Source organism: Malaclemys terrapin, chromosome 8, assembly GCF_027887155.1.
Source record: "Malaclemys terrapin pileata isolate rMalTer1 chromosome 8, rMalTer1.hap1, whole genome shotgun sequence".
Taxonomy (NCBI): domain Eukaryota; kingdom Metazoa; phylum Chordata; order Testudines; family Emydidae; genus Malaclemys; species Malaclemys terrapin.
The window spans coordinates 32,469,331-32,490,119 of record NC_071512.1 but is presented as its reverse complement, the minus strand read 5'-3'; the positions used below and the strand labels follow the sequence as shown (position 1 = coordinate 32,490,119).

Below are 20,789 nucleotides of genomic sequence, written 5' to 3'. Positions count from 1 at the left end.
GACATGCTTTTATAGAAGGTTTCACCTGCATGTTTAGGCCTGCCCTACAAATTACACAAACCACATTTCTGAATATAAAAGGCATATAAACTTTCAGAAGCTGTAATACTGGAATCATCATTGACAACTTGACATCAATATTTCAGGAAGAATAAATGACTTTCATATCCAGGATATTTATTTATTTATTTTTGTATCATCTACTTATTCATCTTTCATTAATGGAATTCTCTGGGAAGTTCCTGAACGTTACCATAGGAAAATACTTAAAAATATTTGGAAATATTTTAATAAAGCCTTTTGAGAGATTGAATAATACAACTTTTAAACAAATTTTACTATTATTATAAATATTTGCTCTTCATCCCTTGCCCAGAGGAAAACAATAAATCTTGTCTCAACTGAATGAACACCATTTATCATATTCATTTTCCTGTCAATACAATTATGAAAAGCCTTTGGCCTTTTTCCAAGGAGCCTGATTTGCTACAGAAACTCAATTAGTATAAGCAAGCCTGCTACAAAACAACCCTATTTGGCAATCTAACACAGCTTTCAGCATACTGACAATTCACCTCCAAACCATGACCCTAATATCAGCATAATCTATGGTAAAATATAGGACACAACAGTTTCCAGATCAAAAACAAAACCAAAAGACTTAAAATAATTCATTTCTGCTCATTTTTGCCATCTACTGGACAAAAGTAAAATTCCAGATACTTATTCAAATCAGAAATAAGATACTAGGAAAACTATGACCTAAAACTGGAACAACTTAAAAAATTAAAGGTTTGATCCTCAAAGGTTCATTATATGTGTAACTCTCTTGAAATCAATGGGAAGAGATTAGAATCAAAATATTTCCACCCACACTTGAGATAAAGTATTATATTAACCACTGAACTCTTATACCACTGACTTAAAATTAATGCTTCCAAACAACCGCCTTTATTTACCTTACTAACAACTTAGATTATTAAAACTAAAAATTTTCTCTTGTCTATTTATACTGCCTATTTGCTGCATTTCTTTGAGTTTAGGTAATGAATATCATCTCAGTTTCATTTTTGTTTATAGTTAGTCTCACTTAAGGTTTTCAAACCAGGGGAATATTTGTTTGAAAACAACTGTTATTATTAGACTTGGGCAGTTACAATTGTAGCATGTCAACACATAATTCAACACTTAAAGGTTATTAATTTATATACTACAATGTTAATTAAGTATAAAAATCCCTATTCAAATGAAAAGAAACCTCTTTCTCCCCTCCGCATCACACATACCATTGTAACTTACATCCTTTAGACACAGTAAATACGAGTTGACATGATGGCAGCTTACTCTGCCATATTACTGATATCAATATGAGGATGGAGCTGGACTCCAGCAGAAGCTAAATGCACTGAACAGAAGCATGAATTTGTTTGTTTGTTTACAGCCAAAAGTGATAGGGAAATATTTTCTGTGTCCGTGTGTACAGATATGTGAGGAACAGGGCCGGTTCCAGGCACCAGCCGAGCCGCAGATTCTATGGGGCGGCATTCCGCCCAATCCTAAGGCAGCACGGCCGCTTTTTTGTTTTGTTTTGTTCGCCGATCCGGCCGCCCTGTAGGGGGCGGCGGCGCGGAGGAGGGGAGCACCCTTCAGGGAGCGGGCTGTGTGCTCCGTCTGCCCCAGCCGGTGCCAGGTCTGTAGCAAGCCCAGTAGCTCAGCCCGCATCCTTCCCTCCCCGCTGAAGCCCTGGCCGCCCCCCTTCTTTCTCTCCCCCTGCTCCCTCCCCCTCTCCCCCACTAGCCGGGGCACAGCTGCAGCGCAGGGAGTCCCCCCTGCACCCTGGCTCCGGCTGTGCCACAGATTTTTTTTTTTTTCCCCGCTTTGCCGCTCCAGTCGCGCCGCAGGTTTTTTTTGTTTTTTGCTTTGCCGTTCTGACCGCCCCGATTTTTTTTCGCTTGGGGCGGCAAAAAAGCCAGAGCCGGCCCTGGTGAGGAAAAAGAATCAACTGAATATAGAAAACGAGGGGACTCAGAAAAGCCTTGAAGAAATTAATTCTTCTTACTGTGTATATATTAATCTTTTTATTGTTAAGGTCAATTAAAGGAATGCTGTCTGGCAGTCCAAATAAAACATCCAGGGTTTGTTAAAAAAAAAAAAGAAATTTAATATTAAGAACAGGTGTTCAGGAAATGAAAAACAATGGAAACCATCCTGGATTCAGGTATGGAGGGGGTTCAAAAAATAATTAGGTTAATGGAGGATAGGTCTATCCATGTCTATTAGCCAAGACAGTCAGGGACGCAATCCCATGCTCCGGATGTCCCTAAACCTATGACTGCTAGAAACTGGGTCTGGATGACAGGGAATGGATCACTTGTAATTGCCTTGTTCCTGTTGGAAGACAGGATACTGGGCTAGATGGACCACTGTTCTGACTCAGCATGGTGATTTCTATGGTATGTTGACCCTCCAGGCATGGATCTATCTTTTGCAAAAGCAGTGGAGATCAGCCACCCCTATATTGCAATCCCCTCCACCATTCCTGGTCCCACAGAGGGAGCTTTGCAGTATTGCACAGGGAGAGAACACAGGACTGACAAATGAGAATTGCCTAATACAGCCTGAGGCAATATTTCCTTTCTTGCACAGCCCACCTCTTCGTAAAAAGGGTGGGTCCTGGGATAGCCAGAGGCTGGAGAGCCCCCGGCAGTATGGTTCCACAGGAGCAGCCAGACAGGGGAGTAGGGATCATTAGGGTAATGAGGAGATCTGTGCGTTTCTGAGCAGTGGATGACCCTGGTCATTCTGCAAAGGGGTAAAAACTTTGTGATCACCACCAATAGAATGACCCGAGGAAAACTCTGGCTGGAATTCCTCTCCTAACCCTGAGGGGTTTCCTTGTAGGAGACCTCAATCTGGCTCTGTTTGAATTTACACATTTCCCTATACTATTTGCAATGCAAACATTGCCATACTTCGAATAGGAGAAAAGAAGTTACAGTAGGTTATTTTACCTCTTTCTTTGACACTGATTGGAATACCTCGTCCAGTTCTGGTCCCCACTATTCGAGAAGGATGTTTATAAATTGGAGAGAGTTCAGAGAGGAACCATGAGAATGATTAAAGGATTAGAAAACATGCCTTACAGTGCTAGATTCAAAAACTTCAATCTATTTAGCTTTACAAAGAGACAGTAAAGGGGTGGCTTGATTATAGTCTGTAAGTATTTACACTGAGAACAAATATTTAATAATGGGTTCTTCGATCTAGCAAAGAAGGGTATAACATGATCCAATGGCTGGAAGTTGAAGCTAGACAAATTCAGACTGAAAATAAAGCATACATTTTTTGAGAGTGTAATTAACCATTGCAACAATTTATCAAGGGGAGAGGTGGATTCTCCATCATGGACAATTTTTAAAATCAAGACTGGATGTTTTTCTAAAAAGATCTGCTCTAGGAATTACTTTGGGACAGTTCTAAGGCCCATGTTAAACAGGAGGTCAGACTAGATGATCACAATGGTCCCCTCTGGGCTTAGAATCTATGAACATTGGCTTAATGCAGAGGAAACAGAAAATGAAACTTATTGAAAATTAAATTGATAGTAATCTCTCTTTCCTGCCCATGCTGAACAAAGCATAAAAAGTAAACTTTAGAATTTTAAATTTCTTTCAGGTTTAATAATGTAAATGTGACAGTGTCATAAAATTTATACTTACATCCTGATTTTAGTAGTTTGTGGCTCCATCTTTTACTATTGAAATTAAATGGAGTTTTCCATTGATTTCAAATAGAGTTAGGATGAGGCCTCTTATTGTCTTAGGCCTTGATTCCACACACTGTCTTACTTGAAAGCATGCAAAGTTCTTGAGAATAGCTTGATCCCACTCCCACGGGAGTCTATCCATTGATTTCAGCGGAAGTTGGATCAGATCATAACACAGGCTCGGCCTTCCTACCTTTTTACCCATATTCAACTACATTCCTGGTCACAATTCTGGAAAGATATACTGTTCTGTGTTCTCAAAACAGATTATCAGTGTACAGTAAACTTTCAGCATTTGTCTAAAATTATCCTATTTCAAAGCCCTCTGTTTTTAATAAAGCACAATATTGTATTTGTATGTTATTTTACCCGTATAATAAACAAATATACAGCAATCATGCATAGTAGGTCTAAATCATACAAACTGTTATACTCATCTCACTATATATTTGGATAGTGAGTTTATTAATATGATTCTATGACTGAAATGACAACATTTATGACTGATACTCTTATTAAAAAACATCAAAGACCTCCCTGTTGTACTAACAAAATACCAGTGGGTATTATTAGATACTTTAGCACAGCAGTAAAAAAGTATACCAGTATATTAAAACAAACACAGTAGTCCTGATCTTTGCATATTGAGAAAAACTGTAACTCTAGATTACCATTTATTTTTGCAATATAGCTGTTGTCTTCTCATCAAGAAAAGTGTGTGTGTCATGATATTAATAAAACTGACGTAAGTGGATACTTATTGGCTAAATGAAAGACCAGATCATACTAGATACAGAGGTCCCCCTGGACTAATACTTGGGAAGCAAAATTTTTTTTTTTAAGCAGTCTTTGCTGTCATTTTTAACCAAATGTAGGTACATTATATTTTGCGTTCGAGCCAACGTATGTTTATGGAAACATCACAGGCTTGGGGTGGGGAGGGGAACCATTTAGGTATATTTTCTGGGGTATTAGTGTGATACAACAAAAAAGTGACCTCTCTGTGGTTTCTCTCCAAATGCTGCCCTCCCAGTTAACTGCATGGTTGCCATTGTGCTGTAATTTTAGCTGATTACACATTAGTTCATTTAGCTTTGTTTCCTCTTCCCCACTGTGCCACACTATTAAACTAATGCAAGGGGCCTGGTATCCCTCTGTGCACAGAGCTGGTATTGTCATAGTGTAATAAGGATACATCCAGTCAAACAGCATGGTGTAGCTGGTCTTTGTGTTCAGTGCAAAGGCAATCCCTCGAAGATCTCTTGCCAGCCCGATCAACATACGCTGTCAGTGGGAAAGAGACACAGTAATTGATTTTCACGTTAGCACAGAGCAGATGGAGTAATAATCAGCCAATAATGACCACATATCTGATTTTGATTCATTAGTTTAAATGTCTCGCTCAAATCCTTCTCTCTAGAAAACCGTAGGTTCTTTATAAAAAATCTGCCCAAGTTTTATGGTGGTAATGCTAACAAAATGCTTAGGGAACATTTTAGGTTACTCAATTTACTGTACCTTTGACTAAGGCAAACTAAAATATAATATATGAATGCTGCATATTAAAGTTTAAAAGTGCTTCTTGCATGAATATATTAAAATAATAACACTAATAATAAAAAGTTAACTTGAGCTGGCATTATTTTATGTGAGGTATAAGACTAATTGATACTCGAAAAAACTACTGTTAAGGTTACATTGAGACTTCTATTATACTCCATTTTCATATGCGTATATCCTTCTGAAAAATTATTTTCAGATATCATTTTCCAAGTTAGGTCTCAGTCAAAAAATATATTTTTTTTAAATTTTGAGCAAAACCCATTCACCCATTTTTAGTAAATTCCGTGACAGAAAAAAATATACTTTTTTCCCCCCAGTAAAAATATTTTAAAACTGTTTTTGGTGTACAGACATAAATGAAAACCAGCTGAAAGTTCCCAGGTAGTAATCCTCATAAAGGACTGGTTTTCAGGCAAGTAGTGTAAATTTTAAGAATTAATAAATTATAAGTGAATGAAAAATTAGTTTTAAACATACACTACATGAAATTTCCACTCCAATTAAAATTCCATACTGGCGTGCTGACCAACAGAAATATGTAGTATGAATGTTAGTTTGGTGTTGTAGGTGTGGTTTGTATTTCTGCTCCATTATGAAGTACCATATAACTGCAGGGTTTCACTAAACAATTGTGGAAGCACACAGAGAAACCAGTAGGGGGAGTTAACATGTTAATCTTTTTTCATTTTTGTGAAAATATCAAGAGAAACTAAATATAAAACTTTCAATAAAGTAGCATTTGGTAACAATGTTAAATATTCGTAAGTCCAGAAATGCAAAAGATAAGGATCTCATATTAACTTTAACCCACCCACATAATGAATGGAGTGCTGCAAATTACTTGTTATGCTACTAAATGTTACCTTACACAAGGCCTGAATTCTACTTTCAGGTATGCATGCACTAGTCCAATTGACTTCAATGGGAGTTGCAGAGGTTTTTCTGAGGGTAAATTGGGTCCTATGTGAAACGGGTAAATAAAGGTTACTATGAGAACCTTATCATTCCGATTTCCTGGTTTTTGAGTGTGCAAATGACCTGAACATGCAAGATGCTCAGAGCCCTCAATTCTCATTAATTTGAGTTGAGGTTACCTCACAGGAAATGCTCAGCATCATGCAGAACTGGGATCTAAAATGATAATATTAACATGACATTCACCTACATTTTGGCATTTAATATACTTATTCTTCCATGTGGAAAATAAGTGTTTAGCAGACGTGTGGCCTATGTAAAAAAACTTCACAACAACACTGCACATCCCCTATTAAACAATACTAAGGTGCAACATCAAAAAAGGATACATCCACATCCAGCAAAGCAGGGTGAAGGTGGAGGATTCAAGAGTGATCTTGGCTCTTTTAAACACTGTAGCCACAGAAAGAAAAGGTCCACAAGCAAGGCTGACATCAGGAATGAATGTCAAAGGAAAACTAAGGGCCTCTAGAAAGACTCCTAAGATATTTAGCACCTCATTTGAACTTGCCATTGTTTGAAGTCAGGCAAAGATAGGAATGAACCCATGGTCAGAGGCCTGTGAAAAAGGGACTACACATACACACACAACTAACCAACCAACCAACCCTGAAGTACATATTCATTGATTTAGAAAAGCAACCTGTTCTTTGAAAAACATTCTTTCTGATAAAACATTTAAGAAACGTCTGGGTAACAAGACTTATAGACCTCTGCTAAATGGGCACATGCCACTCTTAGAAAGTGATGACACAGTACCCTTCTACCAGAGGGCCTTGAAACAGCACGTCATTTCACATGCCATTGAGTACTAACGAACAACTGAGTGATTTGAGAAAAGCCACTGAATTTCTTTGGTTTTAGAATCTTTACTTTCTACTATTATTATTATATAAACACCATCCACTGTTATCTATACTATTCTTACTATATACTTCTCATCTTTAAAATATTACACATTCTTAGTACATAAAATCCCACTAAACTCAATGGTGAAGTGTTATTCACTGGAACTAGACTCTGTATAGTAGTAATACTGAATATGTATACTGATGCCAAAACTGCTCATTCAATGACACCCTAACCACATAGTGTATCCAGGTAAAATCCTGGCCCTTTCACAGGGCTGGCGCAACCCATTAGGTGACCTAGGCGCTCGCCTAGGGCGCTACAATTTGGGGGGTGGTGACCGTGGCGGTATTTTGGTGGTGGGACCTTCTGCCGCCTCTGGGGGGGGGGCGGCATTTTGGAGCGGGACCTTCCGCTGCCTAGGGCGGCAGAAAAGCTGGCAGCGCTCCTGCCCTTTCACCTAAGATCTTGTGCTCACTGCGGTTGAGTTTTACACAGGTGTGGCAGAATAGGGATTAAACTCCCAATATATTCTGGTTTATTAGCCCATTACGAATTTGCAAATGACACTAGTGGGTGTAAAAATTGTTAAGAAAAATAGTAAACAACACTATACACTTAGACAGCACCTTAGGGGCCTTCATCTTGAGGGTTCCTAACATGCTTTGTAAATGTAACAGAATAATATAAGCAGCATATAAAGGGATCACTTCATTCACAGCTGAAATGCAGTCATATCTGGGTGCAAGGTGACAGCTGTTTAGCAGCACACAGCAACACTAGACAATAGCTTACACTCAGAAGCGAAGAATACTGTATCCAAGAGAAATGGCAGGGGAATTTTAGGTAGTCAGAATGCTGGCTTATAAACTGATTTTCATACTAATGAAATAACTAGCCTCTTTCAAAGTATTCTTCCATCCACAAACCAAAAAATGGTAGGTCTACTTTAGAGTAATTTAAAGGTCCTTTATTTATTTATTTATTTTTAATTTTTTTAAATTCTGACATTATGGTTTAAAATTCTAAACAAACATTATTTTCTGAATTTCTAAATGGAAAAGAACTGAACATTTAAATATTTGTACAGGAGGGGGGAAGCCCAAACAGGAATTGTGGCTTGACAGTGTATGCCAAGTTTCTGACTAATGCAATTTGAAACAGACGAGATACCACTCACGCCACCCACCCCCAAAATGGGGTTTGTAATGGAAAGTCTGACAGACCCTTAACTACAGTGGCACTACCGGGTGCAGCTATAATATTACCCTCATAATTCTACTATATAATAACAACAAAGAAAAAAAAGGTGAAGGGTCATTGTGCTTTGTCTTTAGAATTAAGATGGCTGTCTTCATCCTTACAGCATACTCTTAATTCTGGAGACACGTCTTAATAACCTCTAAATAGTTCCAACAAAAGAGCCGTGTCAGAGGAATGAGCAGGCCCCAAGGTGTTTCAACTGGAGTGTTTTCATCTGCCTTTATTGCTCTATCCCTCTCCAGAATTAAGGCAATAACCTGTGATAAATTATTCAGGAACTGCTACAGGGATCAAAGCAAAATCATTCTGTTAAAGTGCTGTTTGCAACATTTGGCACTTAGTGTGAAAACTTTTAATGTGTGCTAGCTGAAAATCAAGGATTTTAAATAATTTAACAGTATGGAGTTTTTACGAACCAGCTAAAGATAGCATGTTGCTATTTAACTGCCCTTCTTCCTCCGATACAGTTTTCATTCATTCCTATCAAAACTGAGGATGTCATAACTAACATAAAAGCACCACTGAGGTTCAGTCTAGCCAGTCAATATATTACTTAACTGGACTGTCAGGGCAAATCCAGATATTTTTGAGGGGAAAAAATGACAGTAGTTTTAATACTATGATTATCGGACCCCCCCCCCCTTCATTTCAAAATGGAAAAAAGCTCACGGTAAATACTAAGGTCCTCTTTAATTATATTAGATTTTACTGGAAAACAAACTTAAAAGTACGTTTTATATACAGGTTTGTTAACCGCAAATGTATTTCAATGAGGAAGAGCTCCCTTGTTGTGATCATTTTTCAGCTGTGTACTTCAGAAATATAAAAAAACAGCCAGTTAGAAAATCCTAGTAAAAGCCACAAATTAAATGAATTTGGCAGTCTTGGGCCATTTTCATGGTGATATTTTAACAGTGTCACTTCCCTGTGGATTGGAATACTAAACATTTTATTGAAGAAGAGAACTGAACTGTTTTTGTTTCCAGTTCTTGCACAATGAAGTACCTGAAAGCACTTTTGCATGTATTATTTATTCATCATGATAGAAAAATAGCTGTAACCTAATAAATTATATTTAAAAGAATTTAGAGCAAAAGTTTTGTTTATGATAGAGCAACAGATTTAGTTCTTTATCAGTAGCTTAAAGCACCAAGTTTCCTTTATATAAATTAGACAGATGGTGCTTACAGTAGAATTTACTAAAGGTCTGTCACAACAAATGCAGCCAAGCTGCATATTTAATCACTGCAGAACCTTGTCTACCTGCAGCTGCCAACTGCTAATCCAATTTCCCTGATAAATGTGGCAAGAGACACGATCAGCAATAAAGAGCATCTAACTCCATTTTCCTGCAGGGCGTCTTTTGATGAACATTTAGGACGGAAGAACGGAGTGCACTGTGTGGCCCTGGCTTGTGGCAGCTGCATGCATTCTGAAGACACAGTTCTCAGGTTACTCACTTAATTCTGCCACTATCATTATGTTGCTATTGATCTCAGTAGCTCTTGTCTACACAGCATTACTCTAGATGAAGCTGAATCAGGCAGTTATCATGCATCAAACTTGCTCAAAAGCCTGGAGATTTCCCTTTAATTACTTGTGATTTTATTTGCAAATACCGTTAAAGTGTAATCAAGCAGTCACTTTCCAGGGTCGTTAAGAACTTGCTAGTTTAGGGATATATCACTGGAACTCCATTAAAATTTCTTCAGTAAAACAGTTTCTCACAAACCAGACAGGACTTCAGCAAAATTGTTTTAAATACAATAGAATCCTCAAATGAGATAAATGCAATTTCTTACAAAGAGGGGGATTCTAAAAATGATCTCTTAGAACTAATTGTTAAAATCAATCATTTTCAAAATAAAAGGCAAACACTTCCGGACTCTCTCTATTTAACATTTGAAAAGCAGTTTACAAATTAAATACTAGAAGCAACATCAAATACAGAATCTGGGGTATGTGGTCTTTTTCACAGTACCCACTGAAGCAATGAGTATTTTTTCTAAGTATTCAGATTTTCTAAGATGTTAATTTAATCAAAGTGGTTATAAACTATACATGCTCTGTAAATGTGAGTTGTGTACTAAGCAGGACAAAAATTATTTGTCAAACATTTCTAGCATGTTTGATGACAGTTTACATTTTCAGGAAAGGGAGTGAAGAAAAGATGGTGATACACTGTGAAGCTTTCCATCATATTTTAAAATAGCAAATCTGTTTGGGCTTCCCATAGATTACGCAATGTATCTGAAATGGGCACTCTAGAGTGCATTGTTAACTGTTTGTTCATTATGGGGAGGGGAATCTATTTAGCACAACACTACTCTAATGTATTATCATTCCTGATGCTGCTACTCCCATTTAGCACGTCCTTTCCCCCCTAAAATATACTGTTGTTTTGACACAAACAGCTTGCTACACTTAAGGATTTTACTAATAAAACATAATGTTGTGTTAGATATTATGACTGTTGCCACAGCTGAACTGACTTGTCAAATCAATCCTAATATGGCTCCCACAGGCACATAAAAACCTTATTTAGCTATCAGTTATCCTAATCACTTTGTTCAGTTTAAGGATGCAATACTTCAAGACCGGTTCCTATTTATACATATATGCCCAGCCATTTAATAAAGTCTTGATTTATATATTAAATTCTTGTTTGAAAAAATACTTTAAAGATGCAGTGTTTTATCAAGTGTATTACATCTTTCCAAATCTCCACAAATAAATATGTTACTACATATGAAGAAAATAAAAACACATACACAGAAAGACGGAGTATTACATAAGAACCAGGCCACATACAACAAGAGGAAAATCTGTCTCTTTGATTATAAATATGGCTGAAAAGAGATCACTTTATTGTCAAAGCACTCCCAAAATCTAAATGTATATGTAAGAGGTTGACTTGTAGGAAGTCATATACAGCCATTTTATTTCAACATTATATAGAAAATTACAGACACATATACATAGCAAAGATGAAAAATGTGAAATATTTACTTCATAATTAGCTTATTTTACTGATAAATAATTTCTTTCCCTATTACTGAAATAAACCTACCTTTGCCTCCTCTTGTTTAAAACTATTGTTGAATATCTGAGTTACAGTTTCAAATGAAACTGTAAGGGGTAGCATGAAATTCTCAAACTCATCCTCGTCTTCACCTACAGAAAAATAAAATAAATTAAAAAAACCAAACGAGCATCACAGCACATTCATACTGCCATTCATTAGGGTCCAATTCCACAGTCCATTTGAAGGTAAAACCTCCATTGATGTCAAAGGGAGTTTTGGGCTAGTACAGGAGAAGTGGACCCTTAGTTTTTAAATGTTTTTACTGAGGCACACAGATTGAATGAACATAAAATACAGACAGAAACTTTAGGTCACAAATGACTTAAAACAGAGATCAGTGTCTGTCCACATGTTCTGTTTCTTTCTCCTTTTTATATTTCTATTCTCTCTGAGGTTGGAAAGTCCAGGTCTCAAAAGTTAGAAAAAGCCAGAATTAAGGTTGCCCGTGTAACCTTAATTTGGCCTCTTGTGGGTACGCAATATGATACAATCTTTAATTACAGGATCACATACTATTTTTTCCACATAACCCCCACGTCATTCAGTGCACAGAATGGACAGTGCTCACTGAATGAACAGATATTCAATATTTTGTTTTCTCCTAATTCCTCAGGCCTTATTTACTGCACTGTTCAAACCCTGCTCTGAAGATAGGCTTATTAATTTCCTTGTTGGCTTTTCTCTGTTGCTCCTTACTATAGTATCTGAGAGCTTCACAAATACCCATGAGAGGGGAGGTGAGGTACACCGATTACAATCAAAAGTGTTTCTACTAATTTTGGTGTTCAATTTAACCTAGGACCATAGCACTTTATATATTCAAATTACATCTACCACTGACTTCAGTTGCAGCTGTGAATGCTCAGCTCTTATGCAAGTCAGACCCCAGGGCCTCAAGTTGGGCACCCAGAAATTAGAAATACACAATCAGTGATCACTTGTGAAGCCTGGTTTAAGTTACTTGCCTACCATCACTTAGGAACTCTGTGGCAGAGGTAGGTATAAAATCCGGTTTTCTAGGACAGCATTCATCTGTATTAACCACGCTTTCACTTCCTGCAATCCCCTGCCTCATTCACTATACACCTTCCAACTTCTACAACAAATGAGGCAGGGCTCATTCTTTACTACTCAGCCCTAATTCACCCCCAGAACAGGTCCATGCTGTGCAGTGAATGATGCAAGGCCCATGCAGATAAAAATAGTATGTGATCATGGAATTAAAGACTGTATCATAATGCATATACACGGGGGAAAGGGGGAAATTAAAGTTGCACAGACAACCTAAATTGTGGCAGAAAAGTGTGTTTGACTTTGCAACCTTAATAATATTCTTTTAACGAAGTGTGTGTGTGTGTGTTGCCTGCTGGTGCCTAAAGTCCCTAGGCGCCTACATTTCCACTGGTAAATCCCCAAGGTGCCTCATTTTTTGTCTCTGGGTATGCGAACAGCTATCTGAGGGTACGTCTTCACTACCCACTGTATCGGCGGGTAGCAATCGATTTATCCGGGATCGATATACTGCGTCTCGTTAAGACGCGATATATCGATCCCCAAACGCGCTCACCGTCAACTCCGGAACTCCACCAGAGCGAGCGGCGGTAGCGCAGTCGACGGAGGAGCCGCGGCCATCGATCCCGCGCCGTCTGGACCCCAGGTAATTCGATCCAACATGCTTCGACTTCGCGTATCTTGGATCGATCCCCCCGCCCTAGTCTAGACCAGCCCTGAGTCCCAACACAGCCTAGCAACTTGGCACCTAGCTAACGCCTAAGCCCCAGCTGGATTCACAAACAAGGTATTTCCCCACGATCACACCTGTGGGGCCCGATCCAGCAGGCATGCTCAGTGGGTGATTAAGAGCACACCTACTGGATCAGGCCCCGAACAAAACACAGCTGGCATAGCAGGTGGTGTGGTGATGGTCCCCCTTATAAATACTTAAAATATTCATTTGACCAATGAGAGAGTGAAAATGATTCTACAGCCCAGCTGTTAGTCCACTCACCTGGGAGACTCATGTTTTAGTTCCTGATCCAGGGGATATGCAAGTATTTATACAAAGTGGAACAGCTTAAAAGGGAAATTCTGAGAGAGACCCACCCCAGAATGCCCTATAGTCCAGGAATTAGGGCACTCACCTGGGAGGTGAGAGATCTGGGTTAAAGTCACTGTTCCACACTAGGCAGTGGGGGGGACTGGACCTGGGTCTCAGACATCCTGTGAGAGTGCTCTAACTACTAAGCTATTGGGCGTAAGGAGGACCACCAGCACCACAACCATGCGGTTATTCAGCAATCACCATCTCCTCCTCCTACGTACCTAACTCAGAGTTGTGAATTCCAGCAGGTGGCAAGGCACCTAAAAGTCAGGCACTGCACCGCTCAGCACTGCAACAATTACACCCCCCCCTTGTGAATCTAGTCCCTTGACCCAGTTCCATTCTTGCCTACCTAGTCCCAGTCTTCTTGCCATGTCAGTCCTAGTGTCCCACTCTGAGCTACCTGTGCAAGCCCTGACTTCCACTCCCCAATCCCAGTCTCTTCACTTTCCCACACCCAATCCCAATTTTCTTGCCCAGCCAGTCCCAGTTCTCCACATGTAACCGAGCTCAACAGCGGTCTCCTCTCGCCTCCCCTGTATCCATCCCCACTTCCTAGTTCATCTTCTTGTCCAGTCAGTCCCAGTCTCCCCATTTCCCTAGTTCCTCAACCAATCCCAGTGTTTCCACCTCCCCCAGGCAACTGGTTCCCAGTCCCAGTCTCAGCCCCACTCTATCCCCGCTCCCAGTTCCAGCCTACCTTTCCCTGGTTCCAAGTCCCAGCCTCTCCGCTCAACCAGTCCCAACTTCACATTCCCTGCACCAACTGGGTCCTAATTCCAGTAACAGTTTCTCTTCCTCCAAAGCTAGTCCCAGTCTCACCAGAATTCTTGTCTCAATCTACTGTTTTCATTCCCCCCAATCTGGCTTTTCTCCGCTCTGCTTTTGAATCAGATGGCTTCTTCCTCCATGCTGCCTAGGTGCCTGTGTGTGTGTGTCACTGAGAGCACGAGAGAGAAGATCCCTGCTCTGAGTTCCACTGTCCAACCCAGAGAAGCTGGGTGTAGCTATTACTGGGAAAGCCTGGCTTTGACCCTGCAACCCAGTCACTCTGTGGTGATGGCGCATGCACAGTCCTGTCATGTTTAGGAGCTGTGAGGCAAATGAAGCATGCTCAATGAGGAATGAATGCTCAGCGATTTTAGCTTCTAAAAATCTAAGAAGTCTCTACTGAGCACGTATAAACTGTTATTTTTCAAAGGCTTATAATTAGGCCATTTAGCTGGATTTTCACAGGGATAGCAAAATGCCACAGCATGTTAAATTTCAAGTTCTGCTCCAAAACACTGAAGCAGCAGAACCTTTCAAATAAAATGTCACCAGAATTTTTAACATGGGCAAAACAATGCATTCTTCCTTAGCACTATTCTTGGAAACAGCTGAACCACTTTAGCTGAAGTTTTCTAAAAAAAATCTAATCCAAACCAACCCCCAATTCCCCCCAAAATTCAGCCTAAGGCAGACATCTGGCATAGAAAATTTCAGCCAAACAAGCAAATGAAAACAGGGTCTTATAATAAACAATTGTTGGGAGACCTTAATAATATGCGGTGCTATCTGCTCTGCCTATAATTATTACACACTTACCAGAAAAATGCATGAGCTTTCAGACAACATTTCTAATTAGACACGTTTCAAACAGTTAAATTTGCTAAAAAAAACCCCACATTTTTTGTTTTTTTTTATCATCACCCACTAATGTTATGTAAATATATTAACTGTCAAAGTTCTGCCATGGTTATACGTACTGCTAAAGTATAATAAGAACCCACTAATTTTTGTTACACAAATTATAAACATTTCTATAACCTTCCATTATGTTTCATTTTTATTAAAAGCTATTTCATATTTTCAGAGCTATTGTATGCATCACCCAGATACTTTAACTTTTCTGATAGTTTTTCATATTTTTTTGGGAGGGGGTGGGGGTGGGGGGGGAACAAACAAATTAAGGCTCAGATCCTGAAAAGATAATTGTGTGGCTGGAACCCTATGTGCATGGAGCCTCTCTGAATTCAACCGGGGTCCGCTCTGTGCTTGCCTTTGCAGAATCAAGGCCTAGATTTGGTTTATAAGAATGACACCAAAACTTGGCTATACTGGATCCTTTCATGTGTATCATTAGAGGCATTTTCCCCTCAGATATACCCACACATCCAAATTCAATGGAAACCATTAACACATAACTGAGGATAGAATTTGGCCCATAATTAGGTAAAATGTTTGGAAAATGCAAAGAGAGGAAAATAGTTATGACAAAAACTGACAAACTAATGGAGGAATTAATATGACCTCCCTCTACAAAATGTCTTTAGAAGACATTTAACCTATTTTTCCTTCAACATTTTGTGGATGAATTTGGTGTATACATAGGATTGGCTAGTTTGTGTATGCCATCTGTAATCCTATATCTCACTTTTTTTGCTCTTGGGGCTCAATCCAAATCCCATTGAAGTCAATGGAAATCCCATCGGCTGAAATGGGCTATTGTCCAAGCCCTTGGTAAGTGACTATGATGTGTGCCATATTGTCCAATGGTTGTGTGACAGGTTGGGACCTAAGTAATTTTTTATTGCAACCTAACTGGTTCTTCCAAGTGAAAAAGTACCTTTATCATTATTTTTGTTTTCAAAATAAGTGTAGTGGAGTAAGACTCTTTTAGGCGGCCCAGAAATAATTAGCTATAAAACATTCAATTCCTCAAATATTTTACTTCAGTTAAAAAAAAAAAAAAATCCAACCACAAAAGCAAGTCTCCACGCACTACCATCAGTATGATTATTGTATGATCCACATTCATGTAATATAAAATATGAGAGTTAAATGACGCGTTTTTACAAAACTGGAAAAGAAAGAAACCATTCCGTGAACAAATTACCATTGTAAACTGCTCTTTTGCGATGATTCAAGCCACAAACTAGTGTGCACTTAGACTCATTTATGGCCTCATTATGCCCTTTGAAAGAAAAAGATCCTTGAATGGCACATTTTGGTGGATCTTTCATGCTTTAAGGGCAGACTGCAGCATTTCACAAGCAGGCATCTCGCTGAGTAGATCTGGCTGTGGTTTATATTAGTTGGTAGTGTTTTATATTCACTGAGCGGGGATTCATTTTGCACTGGTGTAAATAACTACACAGAGTACAAGGCAGTGGAGAATCAGGCCCAATGTCTCTAGGAGGAGCCTTTTATAATTTACGTGTAAAGCCTTTGATAATCCAAAATTGAAAGAAAAACTGGATTAAAATCTTCTGAAACCTTTACTTATGAAAGCATTTTGTTGGCGTTTCAGTAACCATTTTCTTTACTCTATACCTTACACAAGTGAATATTTAGTTTACTTTAAAAATTGTGGGCCATGGACCAGTTTGACAAAATGGTGCAATTGTAAATGTCAAAAAAGTCTATTTTCATTAGAAATACAACCTGGGGCACACAGAGCATTCAAAGTGTAATTACATTCAAACAAGGTTCAAATTACTGAACAGAAACCAAGTGCCTTTTAAAGTAAATGCCAATTAATGTACTGCTAATTCTTGCTCCCTCCCCCATGGTTGATTTGGTTTTTCTAACCACTCTAAAGGGAATGGTTTAAATACAACTAATTCTACACTTTCTATAAAAGGCTAATTTACAAAGAATTTTATATTTGAATCCAGAAAAGCACATTCCATTTCTTAAAAAACACTAATTTACCATGAGACTTCATTTTAATTTTATCTCCATGTAAATTATTTTTAAAAGTCAATAATATGAAAAACTTCCTTAACAAATCCTTTCTTCATTTAATTTTAGAAAGCCTGAAAAGGATGACTAGTATGATGACCAATTCTCTTTGGACTAAAACGGATGACTTGCTGCTTGTTTATAAACCTTACAGTTCTATAAGGTTAAGAATGATGTCATTTAAAAGGTATGTATTTGTCACACACACACAGGAAAAGTATAGCTCATGTGCGTTTGATGTTTCACATCTGTATTCTCAACTGAAAAGCAGAGTTTTCCCTGTGCATTTCTCTAGATGTGTTTCTCTGAAAGGTCAGAAACAGACAAGCTAATATACTCCAAATGGGAATCCATAGGATATTAGTCCAATAAGTTTGTTTAGGTCTTCCTCCAGCTACACCTATTCCTGTCAGGTCTTCTGGCCACTAATGTAGAGGAATCAAGCCAATCTCAATGAACCATTAATTTCTGGGCAATCACATTTCTCTTGTGTTTCACTTGCCTAGAGTTATCAACCAGAATGGCATCTTGCTCATACAACACCTCTTCGAAGATGTGACTTTTATCACCTAGATGGGTTGGTTCTGCTCACTCTCTGCTCTTCCTATAGGGAAAATCACTAAAGCTGCATGTCTGCATGGTTTCCACTAGGAAATTTACCCCCTGCTTACAACAGGTGTCAGCAATGGATGCAGCTGAACTGCTCCTGAAAACAGTTGAATTGCAAGTGTAGATAGCTTTTGAGGTAAGCCATCTTTGCAAATATGCTGCCTGGCTAAATCTTTCTGTGGGAGTCTGAAAAATCAATTTACTTCCCTAATTCCTATTTTTAACATATCCAAATATTAAAACAACAAATGGCAGAAAAGAGGGTAAATGACAGCCCCAAATGTCCTCAGGAAGGAAAGACTATTTTTAGGGTACAAATAGGGTAACCACCACCCACAGAAAAGTCAGGAATAAATTAGGGACATCTAGAAAAACTAGAAGGTAATACTTCACCTAACTCAAGAGAGTCCTTGAACTATAGCCAGACTGAATGTAGACTTGTATCTCCAATTGACATCGCATCATGAACCAAATTGCTATTCCAAAATTAACTAAATTCATCAAATTAAAAAATGACAGCAAATTTGTGAGAACAGCTGACTGCAAGCGATTTCTACCACTGAAGATACAGGAAATCTTGGCACACCTGTGAGAGTTCCACCAGTTGCAGCTCAAACCTTGCAGAACTGCTCATATAAAATGATGGCACTATCAGATAAACATAGACCTCAAACCCTACTCTATTTCTAATCCAACTTTCTCTCAGAAGGCTTATATTCCCTTTTCTGCCAATCTCTAATTTTAATTTAGCAATACACTCATTCTCACAAACAGTAATTTTTGCACAGAAATCTTTAAGGGAAAGAATTATTATGACTATAATTTGAATAATAATATATATAAAAACAATAATATATATAATTGTATCTAATGGGCTAGCTGATGAAAACTGGTGTGGCTCCATTGACTTCACTGAACCTATGTCAATTTATACTGGTTGAACATTTGGCTCATAACTTATGCTTCTTGCAAACCAATCATAGAATCAGGGTTGGAAGGAACCTCAGGAGGTCATTTAGTCCAACCCGCTGCTCAAAGCAGGACCAATCTCCAACTAAATCATCCCAGCCAGGGCTTCGTCAAGCCTGACCTTAAAAAACTCTAAGGAAGGAGATTCCACCACCTCCCTAGGTAACCCATTCCAGTGCTTCGCCACCCTCCTAGTGAAAAAAGTTTTTCCTAATATCCAACCTAAACCACCCCCACTGCAACTTGAGACCATTGCTCCTTGTTCTGTCGTCTGCTACCACTGAGGACAGTCTAGATCCATCCTCTTTGGAACCCCCTTTCAGGTAGTTCAAAGCAGCTATCAAATCCCCCCTCAGTCTTCTCTTCTGAAGACTAAAATATCCCAGTTCCCTCAGCCTCTCCTCCTAAGTCATGTGCTCCAGCCCCCTAATCATTTTTGTTGCCCTCCGCTGGACTCTTTCCAATTTTTCCACATCCTTCTTGTAGTGTGGGGCCCAAAATTGGACACAGTCCTCCAGATGAGGCCTCACCAATGTCGAATGGAGGGGAATGATCACATCCCTTGATCTGCTGGCAATGCCCCTAGTTATACAGCCCAAAATGCCGTTAGCCTTCTTGGAAACAAGGGCACACTATTGACTCATATCCAGCTTCTCGTCCACTGTAACCCCAGGTCCTTTTCTGTAGAACTGCTGCCTAGCCATTCGGTCCCTAACTGTGCCAGTGCATGGGATTCTTCCGTCCTAAGTGCAGGACTCTGCATTTGTCCTTGTTGAACCTCATCAGGTTTCTTTTGGCCCAATCCTCTAATTTGTCTAGGTCCTTCTGTATCCTATCCCTACCCTCCAGCGTATCTACCACTCCTCCCAGTTTAGTGTCATCTGCAAACTTGCTGAGGGTGCAGTTCACGCCATCCTCCAGATCATTAATCCTATGCTTCTTTTAGTAAATTTATCATCTGTGCTAGTATGTAACCACCCATCATTGTTACTAAACTAAAGGCTAAAATCCTGCTCACAAATAGGTTGAAAAGGAGTCTTACCTGCCTGATGAGTCCTAAATTAATATCATATGGTGCTAAGGGATGGGATAAAATCAGTTTATTGTCAATATATTGGTGCAAACCAGGCTAACCACTAATGTCCCGATCCTACACACACTTAACATACATGCTTAAATTTATGCACATGAATAATTTTATTGACTTCAAACGGGACTACTCAGGTGTGTAAAATTAAACAAATACATTATGTGTCTGCTCAATACTCTGATTCAAACTCTCAGAGCTGAGATTCCTTACAGGCTGAGAATTTATATGAAGTAGTACAACCATCTGCTAGAGTAAACACTGAAACCGGTGCCTTTGGAGTAGTCACTGAAGTCAGTCGAAGGTGAAACTTTTTAGAATGTCACAAGATCAGGCCCTTGCATTGTAAGTAGCCAAATTACACTAATGGCTCCAAAAAGCCTTATGTGCAATAAACTACTGGTCTCGCTTTCAGCACTCATATTACTATAACCAAATCTAGCAAATAAAAAAAAGACTATTGTATTTCAATGGCCACAAACCTCAAAAGCTATTATGAATTATTTTAAACACCATCTAGAACAGATGTACTGAACTCATAATCTATTTTTAATAGTGTCAGTAACCTCTCATTAAGCAGACTTAAGCTCTGTTTCTAAAATTAATAAGATTACAAATATCAAAGAGACCTGAGAAACACTTTAGCTTGACTCTTACCTAGATCTACCATGAGCAGGCGAGTGAGAGCAGTGTAGAAAGTTGTTCGGCATCTAAGGTCACTGAGACTGTAATTATCATTCACTCCCAAAAAAGGAAAGTGTTTACTCTGGCAAAACATAAGGACATCACAAGTTAA

The 20,789-nt window shown here is 38.9% G+C and overlaps 1 protein-coding gene across 2 annotated transcripts in view; it reads right to left on the bottom strand.

Moving 5' to 3' along the window:
* The window catches only part of RANBP17 (RAN binding protein 17), a 270,043-nt gene that overhangs the window by 77,625 nt on the left and 171,629 nt on the right, over nucleotides 1-20,789 (bottom strand). For both annotated transcript variants that reach the window (XR_008445943.1, XM_054037886.1), the window contains exons 18-20: nucleotides 20,651-20,759; nucleotides 11,487-11,590; nucleotides 4,962-5,050 (exon numbers count right to left, since the gene is read on the bottom strand). Coding sequence is in view for 1 of the 2 variants with exons in the window: in XM_054037886.1 (XP_053893861.1) it covers nucleotides 4,962-5,050; nucleotides 11,487-11,590; nucleotides 20,651-20,759 (302 nt within the window). In the remaining variant the exon portion in view is untranslated. The remainder of the gene's footprint in view (nucleotides 1-4,961; nucleotides 5,051-11,486; nucleotides 11,591-20,650; nucleotides 20,760-20,789) is intronic.